This window comes from Ictalurus furcatus, chromosome 5 (assembly GCF_023375685.1).
Source record: "Ictalurus furcatus strain D&B chromosome 5, Billie_1.0, whole genome shotgun sequence".
Taxonomy (NCBI): domain Eukaryota; kingdom Metazoa; phylum Chordata; class Actinopteri; order Siluriformes; family Ictaluridae; genus Ictalurus; species Ictalurus furcatus.
In genome coordinates, this window is record NC_071259.1 from 26940374 (window position 1) to 26967581 (window position 27208).

At 37.7% G+C, this 27208-nt stretch overlaps 3 protein-coding genes across 15 annotated transcripts in view; 2 read left to right on the forward strand and 1 right to left on the reverse strand.

The window, feature by feature from the left end:
- pde4d (phosphodiesterase 4D, cAMP-specific) overlaps nucleotides 1-6045 on the forward strand; it is a 115435-nt gene extending 109390 nt beyond the window's left edge. For 4 of the 6 annotated variants that reach the window (XM_053625500.1, XM_053625505.1, XM_053625501.1 and 1 more), the window contains exon 15: nucleotides 228-6045. In XM_053625500.1, coding sequence (XP_053481475.1) covers nucleotides 228-734 — 507 coding nt within the window. In that variant the 3' untranslated portion in view covers nucleotides 735-6045. The remainder of the gene's footprint in view (nucleotides 1-227) is intronic. The other 2 variants (XM_053625503.1, XM_053625504.1) reach the window with 2 other exon arrangements.
- Nucleotides 6046-6055: 10 nt separating this feature from the next.
- Nucleotides 6056-14211, reverse strand: rab3c (RAB3C, member RAS oncogene family). 2 transcript variants are annotated; one of them, XM_053625509.1, is made up of 5 exons: nucleotides 13665-14211; nucleotides 11901-12122; nucleotides 10896-11014; nucleotides 8850-8974; nucleotides 6056-6879 (listed from the first exon to the last, which is right to left on the reverse strand). In XM_053625509.1, the coding sequence occupies exons 2-5, from the start codon at nucleotides 12120-12122 to the stop codon at nucleotides 6689-6691; spliced, it is 657 nt and encodes a 218-aa protein (XP_053481484.1). In that variant the 5' UTR covers nucleotides 13665-14211; the 3' UTR covers nucleotides 6056-6688. The 2 variants fall into 2 exon arrangements, with proteins under 2 accessions (XP_053481484.1, XP_053481483.1); XM_053625508.1 differs by having other exon boundaries at nucleotides 6057-6879; nucleotides 13016-14211.
- Nucleotides 14212-16380: 2169 nt separating this feature from the next.
- On the forward strand, nucleotides 16381-25972 carry si:dkey-190g11.3 (uncharacterized protein LOC567059 homolog). Of its 7 annotated transcripts, none has more exons than XM_053625512.1 (9): nucleotides 16381-16957; nucleotides 17059-17103; nucleotides 17587-17669; nucleotides 17752-17820; nucleotides 19038-19226; nucleotides 20016-20120; nucleotides 20731-20871; nucleotides 21663-21713; nucleotides 21927-25972. In XM_053625512.1, exons 5-9 carry the CDS (start codon nucleotides 19059-19061, stop codon nucleotides 22089-22091), a joined length of 630 nt encoding a protein of 209 aa, XP_053481487.1. In that variant the 5' UTR covers nucleotides 16381-16957; nucleotides 17059-17103; nucleotides 17587-17669; nucleotides 17752-17820; nucleotides 19038-19058; the 3' UTR covers nucleotides 22092-25972. The 7 variants fall into 7 exon arrangements, with proteins under 7 accessions (XP_053481487.1, XP_053481491.1, XP_053481489.1 ...); XM_053625516.1 differs by having other exon boundaries at nucleotides 17639-17669; nucleotides 17742-17820; XM_053625514.1 differs by having other exon boundaries at nucleotides 17639-17669.
- Nucleotides 25973-27208: the final 1236 nt, after the last annotated feature.

Genomic DNA, 27208 nt, shown 5'->3' on the forward strand with positions numbered 1-27208 from the left:
CAAGATTAGTGATCTCCTGACATTAGGATTGCACCCCTTGGGTGTCCCAAATATCACCTGTAAATACCTTCACCTTTTATCAAATTTAGCCCAAACTGTACAAAGTCCATATTGAAAGGTTGTGTGTGTGGTAGGTTTTTTTTTTTTTGCTATTGCTTTTAAGGCTTTAGATAATAGACAATATGACTTTAGGACAATCGCACTGAACTGCCTTCATTCTCCACCAGGTGGGCTTCATCGACTACATCGTGCACCCACTGTGGGAAACGTGGGCAGACCTGGTACACCCCGATGCCCAGGACATCTTGGACACGCTGGAGGACAACAGGGAGTGGTACCAGAGCACCATCCCGCAGAGCCCGTCCCCCGCTCTAGACACAAACACAGACGGACGCCGCACCACCACCCATGACAAGTTCCAGTTTGAGCTCACGCTAGAGGAGGACGGAGAATCGGACACAGAGAAGGACAGCGGCAGCCCTCCAGACGAGGAGGAGGAGGAGGATGAGGAAGAGGATGAGAACAGCTGCAGTGACTCTAAAACCCTTTGCACACAGGACTCGGAGTGTACCGAGATCCCCCTGGACGAACAGGTGGCTGAGGGGGAGGAGGTAGGAGAAGAGCAGAGAGAGGAAGAGGGGGAGATATCAGAACCCTGTGTTTTAGTGGAACGAGAGGAGGAGGAGGAGGAGGAGGAGGAGGAGGAGGAAGAGCAGGACACTGCCAATACGTAACACAGTATGAGATAGCATCCGGACTTCTTTTATACTAGACATGAGAGCCACTTATTTATGGATAAGCTGTAGGGTTTTTCATATTTTTATGTTTTTTTGTGTGTATGTCTGTACTGTACATCTTTATCCAAAAATGTATATTAATTTCCTTATCACAGTCACTGACATCATCCATATGGTCCTTGGTTTAATTTTTGAACTTTTATCCACGACTAGTGCCGTTTTACCCATTTTTGTACTCAGGAAAGTCTTTTCCACGCACACATTTGAAACAAACATTTGTCTTTTTTTGTAATTTGTCAATATTTCTGTTTTTAACTAAGGTGGTATTTTTATTTTATTTTTTAAGTCATGTAGTTTTCCATTTCATTTGCCAAAAACACCCATCAGACCATCTGTTTTTTTCTTTTGTGGTTTGATGGGAGCTTCATTGCATGGAGACACATGCAGCTAGTAGACGTTCACTACACAATTTGAATGTTATTTCTTCCTCAAAGTCTAGATCTACTTTATTTGCAGTGCTTAGTGTAGATAGACTCGTTAACAAAGCTAATAGAAATGACTCATGGCACAAGGAAATCAAACCGAAAACATTTTTACAATCGGCAACTGCCAAAGAGTGTTTTGGTTTTTCTGTTGTTGTTATTTTTCTTAGTCTTATGTGACGTCTTTATGAAATAACATATTTGTTTATTATTTAATGGAAAGAGTGCTCCGTTTGGTGCAGGGCTTCAGTTACATTAGTAACTGATACTAATCATTGTCTTGTTTTGTTTTGTTTTTTCTCAATGTTGCTTCGACCAGCCTTAAGATTTTGTTGCCTCTCCAAAAAATGGACTAAACCAGAAGCTTCCTGTTTCTTCATCTCTAAAGGTGATGTAAAGTTTGAACTAAATATTCATAAACGGGCCAAAATGGAGATGGCAAGTCGAATGATAGACTCCTAAGTGGCTCTTTTATATACACTCACTGACCATTTTATTAGGAACACCTGCTATGTACACCTGCTTATTTATGCAAGTATCATGTAGCACAATGCATAAAATCCTGCAGATACCGATCAAGCGCTTCAGTTAATGTTCACATAAAACATCAGAACAGGGTCAAAATGTGATCCGTGACTTTAACCGTGGCATGGTTGGCATGTTTGTTGGTGCCAGATGGGCCGGTTTGAGTATTTCAGAAACTGCTAATCTCCTGGGATTTTCACACACACAACAGTCTCTAGAGTTTACACAGGATGGTGTGAAAAACAGAAAACATCCAGTAAGTGTTTTGTTTTTTTGCACCGTTCTGTGTAAACTCTGTATGATACAAACATTAACTAAAGCACTTGGCAAGCATCTGCATAATTTTATGCATTGCTCTGCTGCCACTTGATTGGCTGATTGCATCAGGTGTATTGGTATTTCTAATAAAGTGGATGGTGAGTGTAGATACTACGACTACCATGTAGTCATTAGCACATATTGATACTAATGACTGCATAAGGTATGAAGCAATATCCAACTTTCCTCAACAACCAAACAGTACTTTTCCTTGTCACTGGGATGGTACCATCAAGAGGACGTCTTTTGTACCTTCAGTATGTATCTTACACCACATAATTCCTTATAGCTGTCACAGTAAAGTTTCAAAGGTACATCAGTGGGCCTTAAAGTCCAATTATGTACCTTCAATTACTTTTAAAGGTACAAATATATCCCCTTGACGATACCACCTGAGTGTCAAGGAAAAGTACAGTTTTTAAGAGTGAAAGAGATTCATTTGGGATTCAACCATACTGTCTATATGTAGTGGGATCCAAAAGTCTGAGACCACTTTTTTTTTTTAATGGATTTTCTTTTTATTATTTAAAATTTGAAAACAAAGAAAAGAACTGTCCAATATCTTGAAACTTTCAATGATCAAGTTTTTGCACCATTTCTCTATCACTATTTAAATGTAAGTGACCATGTTAGCTCCTTCAAAGTCTGATTGTCCTCGAGTATTATCTCTTCCATCGAAGCATTTTCACGTTTGGACCGCACTATATACAAGTAAAATCCATCTAACTGTAACTCCTAAAGCTTCGCTTTAGATGACTCTGAGGGAACGAGTCCGATCAGAAGCACCGATGCTAGGCGTGCAAATCAAACTCAACAAAGCTTTGAAGCAGTCACATGAGTGGTTTTGCTCAGTGTGTGTTATAAACATCTTTAACCCAGAGATTCAGCGTGAAACTGCACAGCAGCCTGCTTAAATATTTATAGCTGCTTCAGATGAGCCTAAGGCTGAGGGCCAGTAAGTCGTCTTCTTGTTCTTCACTCCTCATTCTAGTTTAGAATGATCACAGGGCAATCAGCGCTAATGTGTCTTTCTGCTGAAACTTGCACTCGTATTCGTGCACCAGTACACCTGTTCAGTTTGTGTTCGTCATTATGAGCCTCTTTCTAATTTATTTCCGTTATTTTCACTTCTGCGCTTGTAGCATGGTGAAATCAAATCCAACTGTAGCAGCAGAAAGGTGATGAGTGAGCGAGCATCGTGTGAGATTATTTTTATTAGAACGCAGTACCTAATGTAATCAAATGTTTCAAATAAAGAAAAAGAAGACAAAATGTATAAAGACCCTGCCTTTAGAAATGGCCCGTCCTTGCATTATTATTTTTATATATATATATATATATATTTCTCATTGTCTCATTGCCAAATGAATTTCTCTCCATCACTTAATCCTCAGCCAGTTTCCTTGCTTTCAGTGGTTTCTCATTTCTGTCCGTTTACATGTATTTATTGTGCTGTACAGTACATACAGTTGTTCTTACCATGTTGTAAATGATTCTATCATCCCTAATGGTGATGGTGTTGCTGTATTACAGAACTCTTATTGAGAGAATGTTTTATTTTTATTCAGTATATTAAGGACCCATCTATAAACATCTCCTACGAGATTGTTTTGTGTGGAGGAGTGAAGAAATCCAATTTTTTTGTGTTTTCTTTCTTTAGAGAAACAGCAGTCCCTTGGCCAGAGGGTTGTGCCTTAATAAACTTTTTTATTTACGTTTCTTATCTTCTTGCTGCACTAAAGAAAGAAAAAAAAACCTACTGGCTGGAAATTGACCTTAATGTATTTTATTATTGTTATTTTCCTCATTTTCTAGTGTAAGAGATGAATATTTCTTTTTGTCAGTTGATGAAAAAGGCCAGTATGGAGGATTGTTTGGTGTCTAAAAGTACATCATTTGGCAGCACACTGTAATGCTGGGTTTTTCTTTTTTTTCTTTTTCTTTTTTTAGTTTCTTTTTCTTTTCTTTTTTTTTTAACCAGATCAGACTAATGTGTTTTTATAAGCTGTCAACATACGATTATGTGCTAAACTATGGAAATATGTGATATATGCAGTCCCCTCTGAAAGTATCAGAACAGCAAGGCCAATTCTTTTGTTTTTGCTGTACACTGAAGACACACAAGATGAATACGAGACAATAGATCAGAATTTCAGCTTTCATTTCTGGGTACTTGCATCTAGATGTGTTAAATAACTTAAAACATGGCACATTTTGGTGCAGACCACCCAATTTCTAGGTAAGCAAAAGTATTGGAACAGACCGTCTTCAATTAAAGTAAAGAACATTTAATAGTTGGTCGCATATCCTTTACTTGCAATAATCGCATCCAGCAAACCGCATCACCAAACTGTTGCGTTTTGCTTTTGTGATGCTTTTCCAGGCTTTTACTGCAGCTTCTTTGTTTGTTTTGTCTGTCTCCTCTTCAGGAAGTGAAATGCATGCTCAACTGGTTTAAGGTCTGGTGATTGTCTTGGTCAGTCTAAAATCTTCCACTTTTATCCACCGATGAAGTCCTTTGTTGTGTTGGCAGTGTGTTCATTGTCTTGCTGCATGATGAAGTTCCTCCCAATTAAATTGGATGCATTTATCTGTAAATTGGCAGACAGAATGTTCCTGTAAACTTCTGAATTGATTCTGCTGCCACCATCATGCATATGCATATCATCAATAAAGATTAGTTAGTGAACCCATTCTAGAAGCAGCCATGCAAGCCCAAGCCATGACACTACCATGACACTGTTCTGGATCATGAGCAGATCCTTTCTTTCTCCACACTTTGGCCTTTCCATCACTTTGGTAGAGGGTAATCTTGGTTCCAGAACTTTTGTGGCTCATCTCTGTATTTCTCAGCAAATTCCAATCTCGCCTTCGGATTCTTACTGCTGATGGGTGGTTTGCATCTTGTGGTATGACCTCTATATTTCTGCTCTCATAGTCTTCTTTGAACAGTGGATTGTGATACCTTCACCCCTGTCTTGTGAAGGTTGTTGATGTCACTGACTTGTTTTTCCACACAGGACATGTTCATTGTCTTGTTGTTAGTACACCCGTGGTTTCCTTCTTTTTCAGGACATTCCAAATTGTTGTATTGGTTATGCCCAATGCTTGTGCAATGATTCAGATCGATTTTCCCTCTTTTCTCAGCTTCAAAATGACTTGTTTTTCTCCTATAGACAGCTCTGTGGTCTTCATGTTGGTTCATCTCATACCCCAATGTCTTCAGTGTATAGCAAAAAGAACAGAATTGGCCTTGCTGTTCCAGTACTTTAGGAGGAGACTGTATGAATGTGTGCCAAAGCGTAATTGAAAAGCTCTAGCTCTGTGTAAATTGTTTTTGTTTTTTTCCATTTAAACTGACTGGATTTTCAGTCGGTGTTAATAATTAATTTGAAACAAAAATTCATGCTAGATTATTACAAATACAGTTTTTTACTGACATCTGTGTAACATGCAATATGAAAAAAGAAAACACTTTGAATGGGGACATTAGGCTTTTTCATTTTGGATAAAGGATGGAACGTCTTTATAAACTCCAATCCTTGAGACTAATTTTGACACATACTGTAGATTCCTAATTGCCCTAAATGGATAGAATCAGTGGCTCCTTTTCCTTTTTTTTTTTCGTCTCATGCCATCTTTTTACATCATCAGAAAAAAAGAAGTTATTTAGGGATAACTATTTTTTGTTATGTGACTTGAATGCCAACTTATCTGGAGGTTTCACAAGACTATGTAGTTGTTTAATGGGTTCCTTATTTATGACAGTCTATTGGATAGAACTGTAGAAGTTAAACTTGTAAAAAAGTAAATAAAATAATAACAAAAAAAAAAGTTTAAATTGAATAAAAATGTTTTATATGCACCAGAATAAATGAAAGCATGGGTTGACTGAGAACATCTGTGCCGCTTCTTTGTGTTTGAATTCATAATCAGATGTGTAGTGTAATGTGGAGGATGACTCCTCGTACGCAAGCCTTAAAAAGTGGGAATGAATCATTTATCTTTAAGCTTTACAGGTTTTAAGGCCATATTTATTCATCTATAATGACACAACTTTTCAATACGTTGTAATAGACTTCAATCAACAGAACACTCGTTAGTTAGGATATAACAAAAGCTTACCAATTATATATGTACATTAGGTAGAAAGAAAGCAATACACACATAAGTAATTCCCCTGAGGCGAGTGGGAATAAGCACAGCTGCTAATTCAGTTCATGGCTTTCTTAAATGACACAAACAGTGTATTGCACAGATTAGGAGATCTACTGCGATTATCTAAACCTCAATGCATAAGATAAGGCCTTTACAGTGATATAATCACACATGGCCCTCTGACACTGATATTTTGGCACATCATCATCATCATGTCCTTGCGTTTTTTCAGCAATAGTAATCTAAACTGAGAGTTCCGCATTGCTAATCCTAATCTAGAGTTATAGATAAGACTGGAAAACCGTTCCGATTTTTCCCCACAATTTTGCAAAGCTTCTAGCCAGCCTACAGTTTGGAATTGGGGTTTGGTGATGTATTTTTGTCTTTGAAAGATTGGCAACAGCACACAAATCACACATATACATACACACACATACATACATACACACACAGCCTGTGTAGGAATCACTAGCAGCTGCACTCGGACTGCTGGGTCGGTACGGCGTTGTCGCTCAGTTTGGTTGTGGGTGTTCCGGTGGTTTCAGCAGGGTTGGTCTCAAGGCTGTCAGCCATTTTGTCACAGATAACGTCCACCAGGCACTCAAAAGTCTGCTTGACGTTAATATTGTCCTTTGCACTTGTCTCAAAGAACTCAAAACCTTTAGAAAGACAGAAAGAAGGTGTTCAAGGAATACACCACAGTTTTTCACCCTAATGTCCATGAAACATAGTCAGGGCCGTGTGATTTATCACACTTATTATATTTACTAGAGATGCACTGATACTAAATTTCTCAGCCGATACCGATAGTTCTACCTTTTATATCTTCTTTTAAATTAATAATAATTAATTCCACAATTCTGAAAGAAATGCAAATAAAAACTTTATTCTCTCTGTTTCAAAAACAAGTTGCTTCACAGTAACTGGTCTCATAAACAGAAAACACATTACTCTAATTAACATTAACACATGAACTAAATTCTGAAGATTAAAGTAAGATTTCTTAACTTATTGAATGTTATTAATTCATATTAACAATGACTGAACTCTAAAAATAAAACCTCCTGTTAGGCTTCACATTCACTCACCACAAACAAAAGCATTTCTACTTCATACTGAACATCAAACTGTGTATAGGCCTAATATAAAGCTTTTTTTATATTATATTAACTCATTAACTGCAGCGACAGTTACTGAGTAGCCGGGGGTGGGTTGTTACTTTTAATTTTGTTTTCCTTTGTTTTTGTTTTTTTTTTTCTTCTTCTCAATGAAATATTTTGGAAAGGGAAGGGAGGAGAGAAGAGAAAAGGTAAATGAATCACATGAAAATGAATAAATAAATTAAAACGTAACATTAACTGCATATGAAATATACTACTCTACAAATATATTTTTCTGTGCAATACATACTACTTTTTTTGTCACTCATTATATATATATATATATATATATATATATATATATATATATATATATATATATATATATATATATATATAAAATGTATATATATATATATATAAAATCGGCCCTGCTCATCAGATGTTTTTAAACTATCGGCCGATAGCCAATATAGCAATATAAGATAGCCGATAGCGGGAAAAATAGCCTTAAATTTTAGAGATACACCAATGTATCGGCTGATAATCAGTGCATCTCTAATATTTAGTATTGAGTTCCTATAGTGATTAGCCTGTTTGATTGTCAACTTGAATCTAATAACCATTTTAATACGAAATGTGTTCTGTGAATGAACAGTTCAGGAATAGAAAACTGCATGTCCCCAACAACAAGCCAAAATATATATATTATAAAATATTATGTTCATGAAATAAAACTGTCTTTTGGGGGAATTTATTTTACAGTTAAAGTCCCTGGCTGCAAAAAAAAGTTTTGAGAATCTCTGATCTTGATGAATTCTTTTAAATGATTAACTTCTTTTGACTGATATTTATTATTTATTTTATAACATAATATTCATATATTTAATATTGTTTTGGGTGCGTTACATCCCAAAAAGTGCATCTCAAGTTGCAATAGTGTGGTTACAACAAGTTGTCAGACACTGGTGATGGACAGAGGCGCTTCTTGCTTGAGTCGATATTACACGCCTTTTTTAGAGTTTTTGGACAAACTCTGCCCAGTGAATGAAAATAACGCATAAATAGCATGTAACTGAGTGTGCAGCGCTTAAGTCTGTAATCCAAAGCTCATTTGAAGTTCTTTATTGCTAGCATGTAGTTTCATATTTTAAACGTTTATCACCAGAATTCAGCGACTTCCCTTACAGCTTCTATTATTCAAGTGACTATGTTTTCCCATCCTTTCTCCATACAGAGAGTATTTATTGTCTGTGGTGGATAGACATTAAGATGAATAAAAAAAGAATATCAGTGTATAATTACCTCAGATTGTAACTGTAAAGGTGGCATTGATCGAACATCAACTTTTTTTCTGTCCTATTCTTATACGTGTGCTCATATGGAGAAGATGAATCTATTTCTAGACCTAATTGTAGTGTTTAAATATATTTCCTTTCTCCAGCTTTCACATCCTATTTTTGCTGCTTCAGAGCTCCTTTTGCCCCAGTTACCTTACACAGCACAGTGATCAGGACTGTTTCTCTCACCCAGCTGTTCTGCCAGGAGTCTTCCACTGTCCACGGACACTATCCTCTCCTCCTCCATGTCACATTTGTTTCCAACTAGGATCACCTGGGCATTGTCCCAGGAGTAAGTCTTAATCTGAGTTGACCTGAAAGCACACAGCAGACAGCAGTGAAGCATTAATGGCCTGTTTATGTCCCAACATCAGAGGATTAGGATCCAAAGTAGATCAACAGCTGTGCTTTGCTTAATTTTTTTTGTGCCAGTGACACTCATAAGCTAGAAAACTGGCTTCTTTTTTTTTTAATGGAAAAAAACCCCATTACATTTACATCACTAAATGTTTTTTGTGTGCTGTGAGAATTACCTCAGAACCTCTGTGATGATTGTGATGAAGTATTTAGATGATCCAACTAATACTAAGTAAAAGTATAGGAGAAAATAGTATCTCATCCACATAATGCAGACCTACTGAAAAATGTGCTGTATACATAACCACTAGAGCATGGATGGATGGGTAAAGGGAAATGTGAACAGATGTATGGTTGGATTGATGGGTAAATGAATAGTGAGACTGATGGATGGATGGATGGGTGGCTAGGTAGATGGATTGATGGATAAATGGTTGGATGGATGGATGGATGGATGGATGGCTAGGTAGATGGATTGATGGATAAATGGTTGGATGGATGGATGGATGGTGGGTGGCTAGGTAGATGGATTGATGGATAAATGGTTGGATGGATGTATGGATAGATTGACAGATGGGAGGGCGGGTCTGGGGTGGATGGATGGGTGAATTAACTGAACCATTCTTTTTAAAGGGTCATGAAACCTCCGTCTTTCAACTCAAGTCTATCTCTCAATGTTTTTGAAAAATGCAGCTTAAATGGGCGTGGATGGCTGTATGAAGAAGGGAGGGGGAGTGGGCATGGCATGGAAAGGCAGGGGAAGAAGAGGGGGCGAGCCTTCCAAACACACAAAAAAGATGGATAGTGACAAAACGTTTGCAGATGAGCCAGAGGACTTCTCTCCTCCTGAATCCCCAGGGCTTAATGGAGACCCAATAGATAGCAGTGCAGGTCCTCTGCCATCTATTTGAGCCATTAAACCCTGGCATGACTATAGAGGTAAACATAAAATAAAACCGGAGGCAGCACCTTCTCAGAGGCAGTGTTGGAATGGTAGTTAGCTAATAGGCTCGAGCTTTTCACGAATAAAAAGGCGAAGGCTCCCTTGCACACGATGGCCCGTGGAGCTTTAATATTATATATATGATATTCTATTATATATTGTATGTACAGTTTTTATAATATATTTTATTATATTGTTTTCCTCGAGCCGGAGGCAGTGCGGATGAGAGAAATGTCAGAATGGCAGCTAGCTAATAGGCCCGAGCTTTTCACGAATAAAAGAGGGAAGGCTCTTCCCTTCAATGTGGACTCTCGTTGCATAGTTTTGCACGCGACGGCCTGTGGAGCTTTAAGCGGTTTAATTAGCTCAAAAGGCAAGCAAAATGGTCATGGTTAAAAATTAGACACATACCTCATTTGAAGGGATGGAAAAGTCCTCGGGACTGAGTACCGCATCATTGTGTAGACGCAAACTGCTTTCTTGAGCAAGTTCGAAGTCCACCTTTCACCAATTCTCATAGCTCTCCCAAGAAAACACACTTGAACTCTTACACCACTGAAACAAACACTTGCAACCCATTTGAATGCCTCTCTCATCTACGACATCTGTAGAAAAGCACCACGTGCTGTCAGGAATAATCAAGAGACAGCACCTTCTCATAGGATAATAACACGCAGGCTCATGAATAATTATGAGACACCGACACGTCATCGAAGTACCATAGTACATTGCCATGTCACTGCCTGTGACGTGTGACAGGATGAGGTTTTAAATCCGGAAGACGAAAATAGCGGAAAGAAGATCAAAATTAACCAGTTTTCTCCTACAATTAAAATGAACGGATGCTAAGATTGTCTTTTATGATGTGCGATACGAACACCTCTGTTAAAATCTCAGAAAATGTAGTTTAGTGTTTCATGACGCTTTAAACTCACCAGTCTTGCACAGCAGCAAAAGATTCCTCGTTAGTGATATCATACATGAGGATGAATCCCATGGCTCCACGGTAGTAAGCTGTAGTGATGGTCCTGTAGCGCTCCTGGCCTGCTGTGTCCTGCACAAAAGATATGGAAGAGCCTCCATTAGTCTTTCTTCAATTCTCCTTGTACAAATAACTTCAATATTGTATACAATGTTTGTTTTAGCATTGCTCCTCCTTTAAACCCAGGAAACAGAGCTGAGTTAATGTAGGCTAGTAAACCTGCAGAGCTACATTATTATGTTTCCTGGACACATAGTAAGCTGAGCCCTTGGATATTCAAGTGTTATTCAAGCATAAATATATACTTAAATATACACTGCATAAAAAATAAAAGTCATCTCAAAGAAATCATTTCAAATGAAAACTGCCCAGATTCACTATCTTATTAGACCAGATGGACACACTAGTAATTGTTGTATGACTGAATTGAAGCCATTAAAGTGGCACTTGTCTGTCTTCAGCAGTGAAAGGGCTAAATAAAAGACAAACTGCTGTGATCTGGTACACCAAGCACTTTGCATACAGTGTGGTTGATAACAAGATGTGAAGCCAGGATATGGCCATCTGCAGTAGATGCTTATCTCTCTTTTCATAAGCCATGTTTTCCTTGACATAGCCCAGATGGCCCCTGTGGTTATTTTTATATTTAATATGTTCCTTGCTTAGAATTTGTTCCTAAATTCAGCTTATTTTCAATTACTTGTAAAACTGCAATTTTATGAATGTGGTATAGCCTATAAAGAAATGTTAATTGATGAATGGATGGACAGATTTGGTGGCTAGGTTTGGATAAAATTACCACCATAGTCAACCTTGTTTACAGTGGCAAGTCTAAGAGTAAGTATTAACTAACCCTAGATGTATTTCCTGCGAGATGGTCAACCTGTAGATACAAAAAAATGCTTCACAGATAAAAAGTAAGCTCATAAAGTGAAGAGATGCAACCCTGGTACTTTACCCAGATCTGCAACTTGATGCTCTTGTCATTCCTGTACACGGTTTTGACCCTGAAGTCGATCCCCACTGTGCTGACAAAAGCTGATGTAAATGAGTCATCGGCGTAGCGGAAAAGGAATGACGTTTTACCAACGCTGCTGTTCCCGATGATTAACAGTTTGAACATGTAGTCAAAGTTTTGATCTGAGTTATCTTTCTGTTTGCCATCTTGAGTGGCAGCCATCTTTAAAAACAGAGGGAAAACAGAGGAAAGGTGGTCACGCATGGCATATAAGAAAGACACTGGTAATGGTTTCATTTGGAAACAATGATGATTCTGTAAATTCACTGATAAAACAATTATGCATATGAATATACTGAGTTGAACCAGAATGGTTCAAAAAAGACATGTCTCCACACACCCTTCGGTAAGATTTAGCTGCAGTTTGCCTAGAGGTTGTTGTTAGTGATGTGTTGTTCTTTTCCAAAGTATCGCGATATTACACGATATCGCACGCTGACCAAACCGGAAACGATTCTCCCCATTTATTGACTTAGTGTCGTATTTCAAACCACTTGAAAATATTAACAAATCGATGAAAGCATTCGTGATATTTGCTTGCATGGTTTTACTAAACCATAATTAGTAGTGTAGCGACCAAATCCTTTCAGGGAAATAAGGAAGTGAAGTTAGTAAGCACCGCTAACAGCTAACTGTATTCTCAGCACCAGGAGCTGTCCGTTTTATTAAAGCAACACCTCCAAAAATATTCGGTACGAAGATGAAAATCTGAGACTTTACTAAACAGACAAGGTTTCTCTACTCCAATCCTCAGGTAGTATTTCACGCTGGGGGTTTTATAGACCCCCCACTTTTATAAAGGCATCGATAATCACAAATTAATCCTTTGTATTTCTACCGAGCACTTTCCTCTCTCAGATTAGGATCCAGTTTGGGATGATAAATTGTTAACGCTTTCAAATACATATCATTTTACTGAGTTAAATTGATAGGTGTATAGTCTTTCTTTATATATAATTACATACATAAATCACTGTGTTTATCCCCCTATCCAAAAAGCTACCGCCTCTCTGTTTCGACAAAAAAAAAAAAAACTTCATATTTATCCGCCTTACCTTCCCATATAAATCCATCTCCAGATTTAGACAGGCTCTTAAAAACAGATGTGTCGGTTCAGGACTGCTTCTTTTGGAGCAGGTGGAGTCGGTTTGTAAAATCTTAAATGCAGACCGATGCTCGCTTCGGACGTCACTAGCTCTCACTCTCCACCCAAATCCATTCAGCCAGTGTTTCATATGAGGAAATGGGAGCTGTCACAAGCCCGAGCTGCGTGCACCTGCACTGCGCATGCGCACCGATTTCTCGTCGAATAGTCACAAGGGAATCGTGATGGGAAGTTCGGATCATTTTACTGACTCGGATCTTTGAAACTCGTACAGCAAAATGAACGAATCTTTTTCCGAGTCATTTCGTTCATTTCAGCAGAATTTTCTGCACTTATATAAATAAGTGCAGACCATTCTGCTGAAATGACCATTCTGCTGAAATGAACGAAATGACTCGAAAAAAGATTCGTTCAGAATATAATTAAAATGTTACATGTTAAATTCCCCAACACATCTAGTACTTACGCAAACATTGGTTACATTTGGAATGAAAAATAAACTATATGAAATCCAGCCAATGTTGAATGATGAGAAACAGATATGATTAATTAATAGCTTAGCTGGTCTTCAGTCTATGGAGTCTGTTAGTTCACTTCACCTCCCGATCCGAGTCATTCTTTCTTTTATCACGTCACATTTGTCACATCTGTTCCCGGGAAACAGAAATGATTAGTTCACCTCTCGAGTCTTCGGGTTTGAGTCATTCGTTCATCACGTGACCGCTCCATAGGTATTCGAACTCGAAGACTCGAGAGGTGATCTAATCATTTCTGTTTCCGGTACAGAACCTATGGGGACATTTCTGCGCATGCGCGGTCAATAATGAACGAATCACTCTCTGAGACAACTCGTTGTTCCCGAGTCATATTAAAGATTCATTCAAAATGAACGAATCGTTCATGAACGACACATCACTACAAGGGAATCGGAACCGCATCGGAATCGTGCTTTATCGGCCAAGTACACTACATATAGACGGAAGTATGGTCTATGTTGTGCTTACAGTCATTACACATTACAACAAGATAACACAAGGACATAGATACTGCTGGCAATACAACTTATGCCATAAACAAAAACGAAATGAAGTGCTATAAACAAACGTGGGTACTATACTGTATTTTATACAACTATTGCACAGTAAGTTAAAAAAAATAATAATAAATAAAAAGATATTGCACAAAGGAGAAAACTGCATAGGTAAACAGCCTGTTGCGCAGAAAAGTTATTGCATCTTGAACATATAAACAGTCCTTATGTTTGTGAGGCGCATATGAGCATTGCGCATGCGCACTAGTATAGATTCCCATAGACAAGAGCACATTTTCTCTGATAACTGGTGGCAACTCCCACTGTAGGCGGCATATATTTGTGATTTTCAGTTCTGTATTTATATTGCCATTCATATTGGCAACCGCCTAAGGTGTATAAAATACCGTGTTTTTTTTTAAAAGATTGCCTGCACATTGTAGTGCAGCCTGAGTGCCAATCTCAGTGCCACTGGGACAGTGCTCCACATCTAAACACATTCTAGGAACACTAAAACATATTGCAAATCAGTGAAAAATGAACCCACTGATCTCACCAGGACAATAATCACCTGCCACCTTGATATTAGCCTATAAATTTCCAAACTGCACAACACACACACACACACACACAAAAAGCTGTAATGAGAGCCTGTTTACAGTGGAGATTGGATGAACTAAAGGATAAGAGAAGAGAGAATAGAGAGCTATATAACTGAGCTACATATAGATAAAGAGTAGGAGGTTTGAGGAGGAGGAGGAGGAGGAGGAAAAGGAGGAGGGGAGGAGAAGAGCTTTCTCTCTGAACGGGACAAACAGTAGCAAATGAAATTGAAGTTACATTACCTGACCATTTCACTAGACATGACTGAGAGAGGACGATTTTCCCAATATTGTTATAGAAATATATATCTGTTTACATGTCGTACAAAGTAACTGATTAATTTGCGTTTTCATTTATTCATTCACATTAAACATTAAAATGGTTTATATTTTGTGATCACTTACAGGTTAATTTAACTGCACGCACTAAAAGTACAAATAACAAACAGTAAAGAATTCACTTAATTTCAGTTGTCTAGTAAACACGCGCAGTAGTTACCGCAGATTTGCAGAATGTTTGTATACGTTTGAGAAACGTATCATTTTGAGAAACATTATTTCCATTAATTGTAAGCAATTGAGAAAATTTCAAAGATTTTTGTCATATAGCCTACTGTAGACTGTAAGCTGCTTACCTACTCTGTCCAGACAGAAAACTATTTGGAGCCAAATATGCTTGATTTTAGGCACATTAAAACAGGATAAGGAAGTATAGGAATATGGATATAAGATAAGATAAGATAAGATAAGATAAGATAAGATAATATTTTATTAATCCCCATATGAAGAAATTAGAGTGTCACAACAGCAGCAAAAAAAAGAAAAGAAGAGATAAAAGAGATAGTAAGGAGAACAATACAGCAATATATAAAGAGTATATACAAGATGTAACAATATGTATAGCCATAAGAGCTAACTCTCTCTCTCTCTCTCTCTCAATCTCTCTCTCTCTCTCTATATATATGTATATATGTGTATATATATACATACACACATATACATATACATACATACATATATATATATATATATATATATATATATATATATATATATATATATATATATATATATATATATATATATATGAGTCCAAATAAATTAATATAATAACATTTTTAAAATAGGCAATTACATGTTTCTGTAGTTTATGTAGTCCTCATACCCTGGTGTTTTTTTCTTTTGTTATGTTGTGTCAGGGATTGCATACAGGAGAAAATGTAATCTTTCTAAACATCGTACCACAGCGACCTCTGGTGGTCACATAGCGCTAAATAACAAACAATCTGATACCACATAAATTTTTTTTGATCTACGAGGCACCCAGTCATGTAAATATATAATATAATATAATATAATATAATATAATATAATATATATTTTTTTCTTTTTTATATATTATAAATACCGAAAGTAATAAATATATGAGTAGATAAATGCAGAAATAAATCCATCGAAGAGTAGATATACACACATAATATGATAAATAATAATAATAATAATAATAATAATAATAATAATAATAATAATTAGAAATCTAAATATATATATTTCTGAATAATTTTGTGGATTTTGTATTGTATTCATTAATTCTTTTTTGTTCGTTTGTTCATTCGTTTGTTTGTTTGTTTGTTTGTTCAGGTCATTGCCTTGTATAAACCTTGCACTAAAATATCGGTGCGTTGGCATGAAGACACATTTTAGCATGTCTGCTTTATTGTCGTTATTTCTGGTTAAAAAATTTTTTTGTTTGTTTGTTTTAAGATATGGTAGGTCAGGTGATCAGGTGTACCTTGAATTAGTTCAGAATATGACCTAGATGATCATCTTGCGGGTCTCAGGGAGAAAAACAGTAAGAATCTTTGAAGTTTTTGGAAACATGCCTACTGATGTTATCGAGCGCGGACCAGGACAGTCACGTGACTTCTCTTTCTACAACGCAGGCTTCAGATGAGTGAATCAAATGAGTCGAAACAGGAATTACAGCATTTTTACAGATGAAGCTCTGAGGAACTGTTGACTGCATCCAGTCTGATCTTGGACATGGTTGCAGTTGGTATTGGCATCTTTGGGTGCATTTGGCACAACAACTGAATTTTATTTTATTCCATTATTATTATTATTTTTAATTATTTTATTTGATCTTATTTTGCATTATTTTACAGAATTTCACAGAAATTGCCTCTCTCACTGCGTCATGTTAGGTCATGCCCTACCCCCGCCTACTTGGCACGAGGCTCATGGGAAACGTTGTTTTCAGGTAGGTCACCGAGCTACGCAGTTTCTTCAACTACTTTTGGTTTGTGTTGTGGATTAAATTGTCTGCTATAGTCGCTTTGCAGTCTTTGTTTGTTTTTTCAGTCTGAACTAATGTCGCATGTGTGATGTCAGCTCAGCAGGAATGGTGTAAGTATGTAGCACCCTGCACCTATAATAAACCATTAGACGCTTGTAGTTACTTTTGTTTGTTTGTTTGTTTGTTTACATGTTTACATGTTTCATGCATGGTTTATAGCGCACACTCAGTGTATTCACTACTTGCTTCAGATTTGTAGTGATTTGGACTTTGTTTTGTCGTCAAAACTTTTTCCTAGTGTGTGTTTGGAGTGTAAACAGGGAGTTCTGGCGCCCTCTCCTGGATTAAATATGATATGTACATCATATCCATTAGACTTGAATGCTGCACTGTTATTGACTTGTTCACAACAAATGTTCAAGTGTTTAAGACTTGTTTTTTTTTTTTTTTATTTAACTGCGTGAAATTATAATTGTGTAAGAATCATAGATGAAAGCAGTTGGGCTTGTGTACTGAAACAGTCTTTTAATAAAATTAAGTGTTTTTCTATTAATTTTTGTTGTTCCCACACTAAATGTATGCCTATTTTACAGTCATGTATTTTATTCAAACTGTCTATGATCTTAACTTCCACTTGATTCTAAGAGAGATGATTCACATTCCCCCACACTGAGAGGTAAAGATAACATTCACAGTTTATGTCTTATGGTATGATGTCGTTTTAATGAATTTTTTATAACTACAAAAGCTTTTCATAGAATGGTGCCAGAGATAATCTGCAGATTTGACAGCATGGCTCCTTGACTTCTTCCCATGTGAACGATCCAGTAAGTAGAGCTTTATTTTCGATGCACGAAGCTAGTGATGCACTGAAAGGAAAATTCTGGGATGAAACCGAAAATTCAGGTTGCACTTGGCCGAAAACCGAAAAATAACTTTTTTAAAACCTATCTTCAAATAGTTTTTTGTACAATTGATACAAAAACAATATTAAATATGTTATTCTTCATTCAGTTCTGTAACAATCAAATTTAACAGATTATTTTTTATCCAATTATCCCAATAATGTAACGGTCTAGAAAACTATTATGATATGCAAAACGGCATTCAAGTAATGAACTAGGTCTTTCTTCTGTTTACATAAACATATTTCCACATTAATTAAAGATGATTGTGCAAAGCAACAATGCAAAAGAGCAGCAATAGAACTTAAACCAACCTCAAACTGTAAACAACAGATGTAGCAACAAGAACAAAGTTTTGCAGACTACACGAATTTGAATGTAATTGCTATACACATAGAAAATTGGTCTGCTTTCTATTTAAGCAAAAGTGGCAGATTTTTCTTCAAGAACTAAAGTTGCTCAGCGTTCTGGCAGGAGAGACGGTTCCTCTTCTCATGCTGCACTGAATACTCTCTCACTCTCTGTACTGGTGCTTGGGGCAGATAAATACCTGCGTGCAGTCCGTGCAAGCAATGGAAAGTGTAGCTGTGCTTGTTTTGGCACTGCTGTGGATCAGGGCGCTTTCCTGTAGAATTTTGTTAAACATGTCAGAAAGTGAGGGAGTTTGCACCTCATCACTTGTATGCACCTCTTTCTCTGGCACATTTCACTCTGTGCTGTGCATCGATCCTTCAGCAGATGCATTCATCACCTCCAGCTCTGCCTGTAACATTTCCCGTGCACGCTGCTTTTTCTCCACGTCAAAATAATGCTCTTTAAATTGCGGATTTCGTGATGTTTTAATGCAACAATAGAGTGAGAGTGAAATCTGAGCACCGATCACTGAGGGGCGGGGCGTGGCGTGGCGTGGCATGGTGGCGTATATCTTCGGCTCATATTTTCTGCCTTTTTTCTCTTTTGGCCCAAAACCCGAAAATGCCATTGTCGGCCGAAAATTTCCAGGGGCCGTAGTTTCAGTGCATCCCTACACAAAGCATTTGGGTACATTGTAATATATTCACCGGAGAACTGTGAAGTTGAGCTAAAGAGTGCAGAAATTCTAATATAACACCTGTGTTGTCTGATTAACTCTATTTCAGAATTTTGGTCATTTCAAGTAGATGATCATGGAAGACTCTGTCGACATCATCCTTCAAGACAAAACGTTACATCATGCTCATGAAAAGCCGATTGTCATGGCTGCTTCAGGAACTATGCTTATGGCCTCTTACGGTCTCTGGACAGTTTTTGCACTGCCTGGTTTTCGAAAAGTGCCAACAAGTCTAAAGGTAACATGTCAATCAAAAGTTTGGGGACACTAACTTACGTAAGGCTTTTTCTTTATGTTCACCACATTTTTGGAATTATCTTATATTTTAGATTCTATAAAGTAGCTTTGATGGCACTTTAGATGGTTTTCATCCAACTGTACTAAATACATTTCAACATAAATTTGTTACTGATTATTAAGGGAGCAGTTTTAGGAAATACATTTCAAACTTAACCATTTCTGATTGACTTACAAACAAATTTGATGTGTAGTCCTTTAAACCATAATGTCTTTTAGGCCATGTTTGCATTACATGGTTCAAGTGATGCATATTTTTCAGCACAGAAGGGACAATAATAACTGGCAGAACAGTAAAATCTCTGCATCTGGTCTTGTTTTCCCCATCTCACCCTTGTGATCAATAGCTGACAAGATGTTAGCTGACCTTCAGAGCAAATAAACTAGACTGTGACTGATGATGAAGGCTTCTGTTACGAACTCTTTTTCACTAGAGCAATAATGAATTGTCTTAAAAGTAAGAGAAGATGTTGTGATGTTCTTGAACTGCGTTGTGTAATGGTGAAGGTAGCCTAAGTTAATTAAATCAGACATTCCCTCAACTGCATCCAAACATTTGACTGGTACTGTATATAATAATGTAAAAGGCTCTTTTCTTCATGCAAACATTATCCATCTTTCATACCTCCATGACCTGAATGTGCATTTATGAAATTCTGTCTTGTCTGCCCTCCTCAATTCACTCTTAGAGGTCCAAGTCAGAGATAAAAGTCCTGTCTCTACTGTGCAGGTGCCGTACTTGCCCTCGAGCAGGGTGCAGACACAGAATGTTATGAGGCTCTTGCAGGGCAGAGGAGGCTGTTTGGCAGATCTGGGTTCTGGAAACGGAAGACTGGTGAGTGCTTAGAACAGAGTAACAGTATATCAAAGATGTAACTCAAGGTCAAGTTGCATGTGCAATTTCAGCAACATGATCTGATCGGTGATAAGCTGGGAAATGCCCTGTATTTGTGATTTACAGCTGTTGTAGTAATAAGAAGAAGAAGAAGAAGCTTGGGGGCATGGTGGTGCAGCAGGTAGTGTTGTTGCCTCACAGCTCCAGGGTCCCTGGTTCAGTCCTGGGCTCAGGTTTCGGTCTGAGTGAGCTTCTTCTGGGTTTTCCGGTCTCTTCCCACCTCCCAAAAACATGCCATTAGGTGGATTGGCTAAACTAAATTATCCCTAGGTGTGATTGTGTGTGTCCCCTGCAATGGACTGGCTTCCAATCTGTGTTGTATTCCTGCTTCACGCCTAGTGTTCTCTGGATAACAATAATTGTAGTTGTTGCTGCTATAATTGTATTTCTTGATATAGTACCTTTCATGCATTTATTTAAGTACAACTCGAAGTGCTTTACAGCGAGAGACAAAGAAGTGTGTGTGTAATATAATATATAGATTTAGATCAGACTTTGAGAGACTCTGATCATGTGCTCTCATTCAGTGCTTTGTTTTGTTTTTTTTAAGGTGTTTGCTGCCTCGTCATTGGGCTTCCAGTGTACTGGCTTTGAAATAAACTCCATTCTGATAGGCTATGCCAGAGCCAGAGCAAAGTGGATGGGAATTCCAACTTCTGCAGCAAGATTTGTGAATGAGGACTTCTGGAAGGTATTTTAAACATGTTGGTATTTCTTTGTGTAGTTGTGTCTTGCTACAAAAAGGGTACAGTCCATATGACACTCTATAGTGTCACACTATCCTTTTGGCTCCTTTAGGCTGAAATTTTGGGGGAAAAACAACTATGCAGGTGAAGTGGAGAATGTCTGGTCTAAATAGTGTATTTATACACTATATGTCCAAAGGTATATGGACACTTGACCATCACACCCATGTATGCTTCTTCATCCAATTGCAGATTTATTCCTCCTTGGTGTTATAATAATCTCCACTTTTCTGGGAAGACCTTTCTACTAGGTTTTGGAGTGTGGTTGTGGGGATTTGCCCATTCAACCTTAGAAAAGCATTCTTGAGGTGAGACCCTGATGTCTGGGTAGAAGGCCAAAGGTATTCAGTGGGGTTGCGGTCAGGACTCTGTGCAGGCCACTCGAGTTTACTCATGGTCTTTATGGAGCTCATGTTGTGCTCAGGGGCATTATCATGCGGGAACAGGTTTGGGCCCTTTAATTCCAGTGAAGAGAAATTTTAATGCTACAGCATAAAAGATAGCCTATACAATTGTGTGCTTCCACCTTTGTGGAAACAGTTGCCATATGGGGAAGACCCTCATATAGACGTAATGGCCATATGTCCAAATACTTTTGGCCTTAAAGTGTATCTTTAGTGGTTAAACCGCAAATGGGAGGAATGAGTATATGTCCATACTATATGGTGATTCCTATATTCTTTACAATAAAAATGTACAAATTACAGTGCATACCTAATTTTTTCATATTTCACAGACTGATTTGTCCCGATATAAGAACTTGACAGTCTTCTTGGCGCCTGGAGTGGTATGTATAAGTAGATGGATTTGCCATTTTGTGCTTACAAAACATGCCCGGAATCCAAAGTATATCATTAGGAGTAAAGTCAAGCAACAGCAAAAAAAAAAAATCTGCTGATTATTAAAATAGCCCTCAGTAATAACATTTGGTGCATGAGTCATAAATGCTTACACATACTGTTGTTTTATTTATTTTTTCCCCATATTGGGTTCTTCTCAGATGGAAGTGCTAGGCAGAAAGTTGGAGCAGGAGTTGGCTCATGATGCCAGAGTGATCGCCTGTCGTTTCCCGTTCCCTCACTGGCATGCTTCAGCATCAGAGGGACAAGGACTGGACCAGGCCTGGGCCTATGACATGGCTACAGTTCGCAAACCCCCAACTTGAGCTCCAGCAAATCACTGCAAGTGATTTTCACTACTACCAAATGGATATTTTCAGACCCACAACACTTATTGTATTGAATTGAATTGTTATATAAAGCTTGCTGACTCTGATTTCAACATTAGAACAGTGACCTGAACATAGGTTGTTTTTTTATTATTATTATTATTGAGTGGAAGTAAGAATATTGGAAGTTGCATAATCTTAGTCAGAATGTTTTATGTTAAATACTGTATATGAGGCACGCCGAGTCTCTGTGGCTGAATTCTGTAAAATAGCCCAAATTATGAAAAATTGGGGTTTCCACAAATCTGTTTTTTTTCTGCCAGTAATATACTTTGATATCTCTACTTTAAGAAAACATAAATCTATTTATTTAACGACATAGAAATGTTTTATTTAGGCCTTCTAGCCTTGCCTTACCTGCACAAATCATGTAGAGTATGGGGCTAAATTAACAAAAACAGCAGTAAATGCAGTCAGTCAGTTTTCATTAAGATGTTTAAAACCTTGCTGGATAAGATTTGATCGAGTTTTTGGATAGAAAATGAGCCATGGTAAGCCATAGTACCCCTAAACCTAAAAATAAGATTTTTTTTTTTTTAAAGTGACTCACCTTGGATGGATGATTTCATAATTGAAAAGAGAAACTTTCTGAATCTGTCCTTAAATTTAATTCAGAACAAACCTAGTTAATGTTACTGATGAAGAAAATAGTTTGAATTGTTATAGTATATGAGATCATGACAGTGCAAATCAGTACTCAATTACTGAAATCCCACTTATGTCTAACTGTAACAAATGCAAGCCAGTTTAATTTAGCTAGCCTGCCTGCTAACTAAATTAGCTAATATTATTAATGAAAACAGGTTTGTATTGGTCAAGATACATTAGATTTAATGCTGGTAATATGTTCAGGGAAACTTCAACCCCATAAGGTTCTGGCTTTTTGCTCACTTTCAAGTATATTATTCATTAACTACTCTTATTTGTTCTGATGAAGCTTAAACTGATACTAGATCACTTTAGGTGCAGTGACACAACACCAAAAAGTGTTTTATAGACAAAGTGCAGATGGAGGACCATCTGTCATGAAAGAAAAGGGGATGCATGTGTAAGCAAACAAATGTAGCAAAAGCTCAGGTGATCAGCAAACCAGCAGGAACAGGGAAAAACCTAAATGAACAAAGTAATAAGCAAAGCTAGAGACCAAGCCAGAGAGATACAGGAATACAAACAGTTCAGTTGTGTCACAGGTGAAAATGCTGATGCAATACTTTACAAAGTAACAATCCAGAGTATATGAATGGTGTGTGATGATTGGAAATTGGTGTGTTAGATTAAAATTGACTGTGAACAAGTTGTTGCTTGTGATTCTTCTGACTGATCATGGGATGTTGTCTGCTGACTAGGTGCTTGGTTGAGAACCACGGGTAGTGTGATTCGACTAAGTGCAATTGTAACTGGGCAAAAATGCTGGCACAACAGTAACTACTCACCCCTTCCCCAAGAGTAGAATTTTCTTTTGGGCCACCTCTGGGTCAGAGAACTGGATGTCATAACACATTACCACTGTACAGTAACTACAGTGAAATTAATAGTTATATATATAAAATAAGGTCTATGAAATAGAGGAGTGTAAATCTAGATCAGCTGATGGGTCATAGTTGTTTAGGGAGTTAAAATGCAAAATTGTTGAGCGCAACTCACAAGCTAAAATTAGTTTTGCTCTTACTGAAAGATTGGAGACATCACACTGACAAAGCTCAACTTCTTTTGTCCATTTGCTGCTTATGTAAAATGATATTACTCATATAATAAAATGAGTAATAATTAAGAGGTGGAAAGTTGAAATGAATCTTGGAGCACGGCTAGTATTTGGATGGTTTTCACACAACACAAAAAAGACGGGCTGTGATGCTTCATATGAAGCTCCTGCTGCTGGAAAAATAAATTTTTGTCTTTAGTCTTTTATTTCACCTTTTTCCAATTCCGTCTTCAGAAATAGGGTTATATAACTACATAACTTAGATGACCTATTTCAATTTTGCTATTAAAATACATTGGCCCATCAGCTCAGCTCAATCTCCTCTAACATTGTGCTGCTGAGAGGTCAGTGATACTGCACACTCAACTGATTATAAAGACTCCATGTATAAATGCTGTATCTCTCATCGAGGTGTGTGAAAACCTGAATACAGTCAATTGTAATGAGCATAAATGGCTCAAGATTAAATGACATTAGAATCTTGATAACACTGCTCTACCAGAGCAGACTAATGAATGAGAAACATACATGAGACTCCATTAATGCCTGATGAGCTTGATAAAGCATTTAATCATATGCCTAATAATAAAGCCAAGAGCCTAAGAGAGCAAATGTGGCCATACTCTCTGGGTAGGAGGAATGACTTTACTTTGTCTCCTAACAATCATAATGACTAATACTAATAAATCTGTGAACTCATGTGCAGTATGTGGAAGAGGGCATTTAGCATTTTCCTTTGAGTGTGTTCAGTTGCCTTGAGAGCAGCCCTGTGTTGGCTGGCTTCACATGTCTCTGAGGAAGCATGTTAGCACTTACTCTCCTCAGTTGGCTGTCACATGATATGGGAGTGCTAGCTAGTGAGGAACTGGCAAATAATCAAATTGGGAGAAAATGGGGTTTAAAAAATCTTACTGAATAACATCCTGGTAACATGTGCCGACTTAGTACAGAACTATAGTATTATGAACTTCTTTTGTCCTAAAAAAAACACCACCACCACAAATGGACATAATTTAGAATCCGGTCCAAGTGGTGTGGCTCATGTGCATGACCCAGGGCAGGAGGCAGACACAGTTCAGACATGTCTATTTTCTCTTCTCTCCATGGGCCATCTGATGCCTCCAACCACTCAAGAACCATGGTTTATAATTATCATGCTTATTCTGATATAGTTTAAACTGATACAAGATCAATGTGGGTGCAGTGACACAACTCCAAAAAGTTCCAAAAAGTCCAGATGGAGGACCAGTTGTCATGATTCACAGAAAAAGGAATACAAGTGTAAGCAAACAAAAGTAGCAAATGGTCAGGCGATCAGCAAACCAGCATGAATGGGAAAAAACCCAAATGAACAAATTAATAAGCAAAGCTAGAGTCAAAGCCAGAGAGATACAGGAATACAAACAACAGTTCAGTTGTGTCACAGGTGCAAATGCTGATGCAAGACTTTGCAAAGCAACAGTCTGGCATTTATGAATGGTGTGTGATAATTGGAAATCGGTGTGTTTGATTAGAATTCTGGTGATTGTGAACATGAATTGGTTGCTTGTGATTCTTCTGACTGATCATTGGATGTTGTCTGCTGACTTGGCGCTTGGTTGAGAACCATGGGTAGTATAATTTGACTAAGTGCAATTGTGAATGGGAAAAAAATGCTGGCACAACAGTAACCACCAATTTCCCAAGAGTAAATTTTTCTTTTGGGCCACCTCTGGCTCAGAGAACTGGATGGTCTGGTTGTCATGTGTAGAACTCCTGGATCAGTATAGGATCCAAAATAACTTGTGCTGGGACCCAGCATTGTTCCTCAAGGCCTTGAAACTCCTAGTCAGTCAGGTACTGCACTTTTCCACTGCAACAATGAGGGTCCAGGATGACTCTTACTGTGTGTGTGGTTCTTTGATGTCTAGTGGAGGTGGTGGTGCTTCAGCTTGAGATACTTCATCCAATGAACCAGGGAATGTGGGTTTGAGGAGAGGAATATAGAAACTTGGTGACAAGCCATACTAATGTGATAATTGCAACTTATATATAACCTTTATGTGCTGCACAATCTTGAAAGGGCTAATGTATCTGGGCATCAGATTTTACTGGATATCTGTGGGCCTCATCCCAAGCCTCTTCGCTTTTATAAAATCACCGATCTACTGCTGGTGCCTCCATGGGCCTTGCATTCCATGGGGATAAGGGAGGTTGGTATCCAGGTATGCACTGGAAATGGTGCCTTGAATGGTGGAGTGAATGTTGTGTGTATTCTGTTCAGGAGAGAAACTGTGACCATTCTTCAGGCCGGTCTGCACAGAAAGTTCTATCTATTTCATGATTTGACCTATCCCTTGGTTGGGTCTATCTAATTGAACATTGTCTTGTGTGTGATACCCAGAAGTGAGGCAAACCAAAACTCGTAATTTCTCCATGACACAAGACTTGTGGTATGCATAAGAGATCTGGCACAATATCTTCAGGTTTGCCAAAGATTTAAAACATATGTAGGAACAACCACTCAGATGTTTCACAGGCTGTGAATAGAGTTTGCCTGGTGTCTTGGTGGTTTTAAGAAATGGTCAATGACCACGAGGATGGTTGTCATAACTGGGCAGGACATCAGGTCTAAAGAAGGCTATATGAGAGCATGTTCATTGGGGAACTGAGAGTGGGAATAATTTGCCAGCTGGAAATGTTCTATGAATGTTGGCTTGAGAAAAGGAGTAGCATGGCCTTACAAAACATAGAATATCCCATAAAATGGAGTCTGTGTGTTTCTAATAAAGTTTCTAATAAAGTGTTGATAGAATTTGGAGAAACCTAGAAATCTATATAGATCCGTTATACAGTATATAACGGAATGGGACTTATTTAGGTGGCCCTACATCACATTAACCACAAGGTGATGCTATGTTGCTTCAGTTTAGTTCAGAATTGAGCAGAGCATGATGTAATTGAGAACCACTGATATATGTGACAAGAAATACACTCAAGTTCAAAATAATTGACACCCTTCAAGAAAATGGTTTAAAACAGCTGACAAAAATAAACTTTAAAAAACAAACAAAAAAAATTGGAGAATCTTTTATACCTTTCTTCTTATAGAAAATTGCACGAAAACATGTGCTATACATCACTATACAAAACATCATGCCCATATGTTTGAACATAAAATCCGACTTATTGCATGCTATTCATCATAACATCAGGAAGATCTAGCCATTTCTATCCATGGGGGTCACTCAGGTGCTTGTTCAGTTCCATGTCATCTCAAGACTGGACAGTGAAGGCTAAATTACTCAAAAAAAAGCTAATCCACTACAGATTACTAATTACTACTTTAAAATTATAATTTGATTACATTACT

What these genes read in the sequence shown, in the direction of transcription:
- rab3c (XM_053625508.1), bottom strand. Translation starts at nt 13,195, where the DNA reads ATGAAACACTGGCTGAATGGATTTGGGTGGAGAGTGAGAGCTAGTGAC. An exon ending in GCATCAAGTTGCAGATCTGG is followed by an intron (nt 11,015 to 11,900) that starts GTAAAGTACCAG and finishes TCTTTTGTGCAG; the next exon opens with GACACAGCAGGCCAGGAGCG. An exon ending in ACTCCTGGCAGAACAGCTGG is followed by an intron (nt 6,880 to 8,849) that starts GTGAGAGAAACA and finishes GTCTTTCTAAAG; the next exon opens with GTTTTGAGTTCTTTGAGACA.
- si:dkey-190g11.3 (XM_053625511.1), top strand. Translation starts at nt 19,059, where the DNA reads ATGATCATGGAAGACTCTGTCGACATCATCCTTCAAGACAAAACGTTA. An exon ending in GTTCTGGAAACGGAAGACTG is followed by an intron (nt 20,121 to 20,730) that starts GTGAGTGCTTAG and finishes GTTTTTTTTAAG; the next exon opens with GTGTTTGCTGCCTCGTCATT. An exon ending in TCTTCTTGGCGCCTGGAGTG is followed by an intron (nt 21,714 to 21,926) that starts GTATGTATAAGT and finishes GGTTCTTCTCAG; the next exon opens with ATGGAAGTGCTAGGCAGAAA.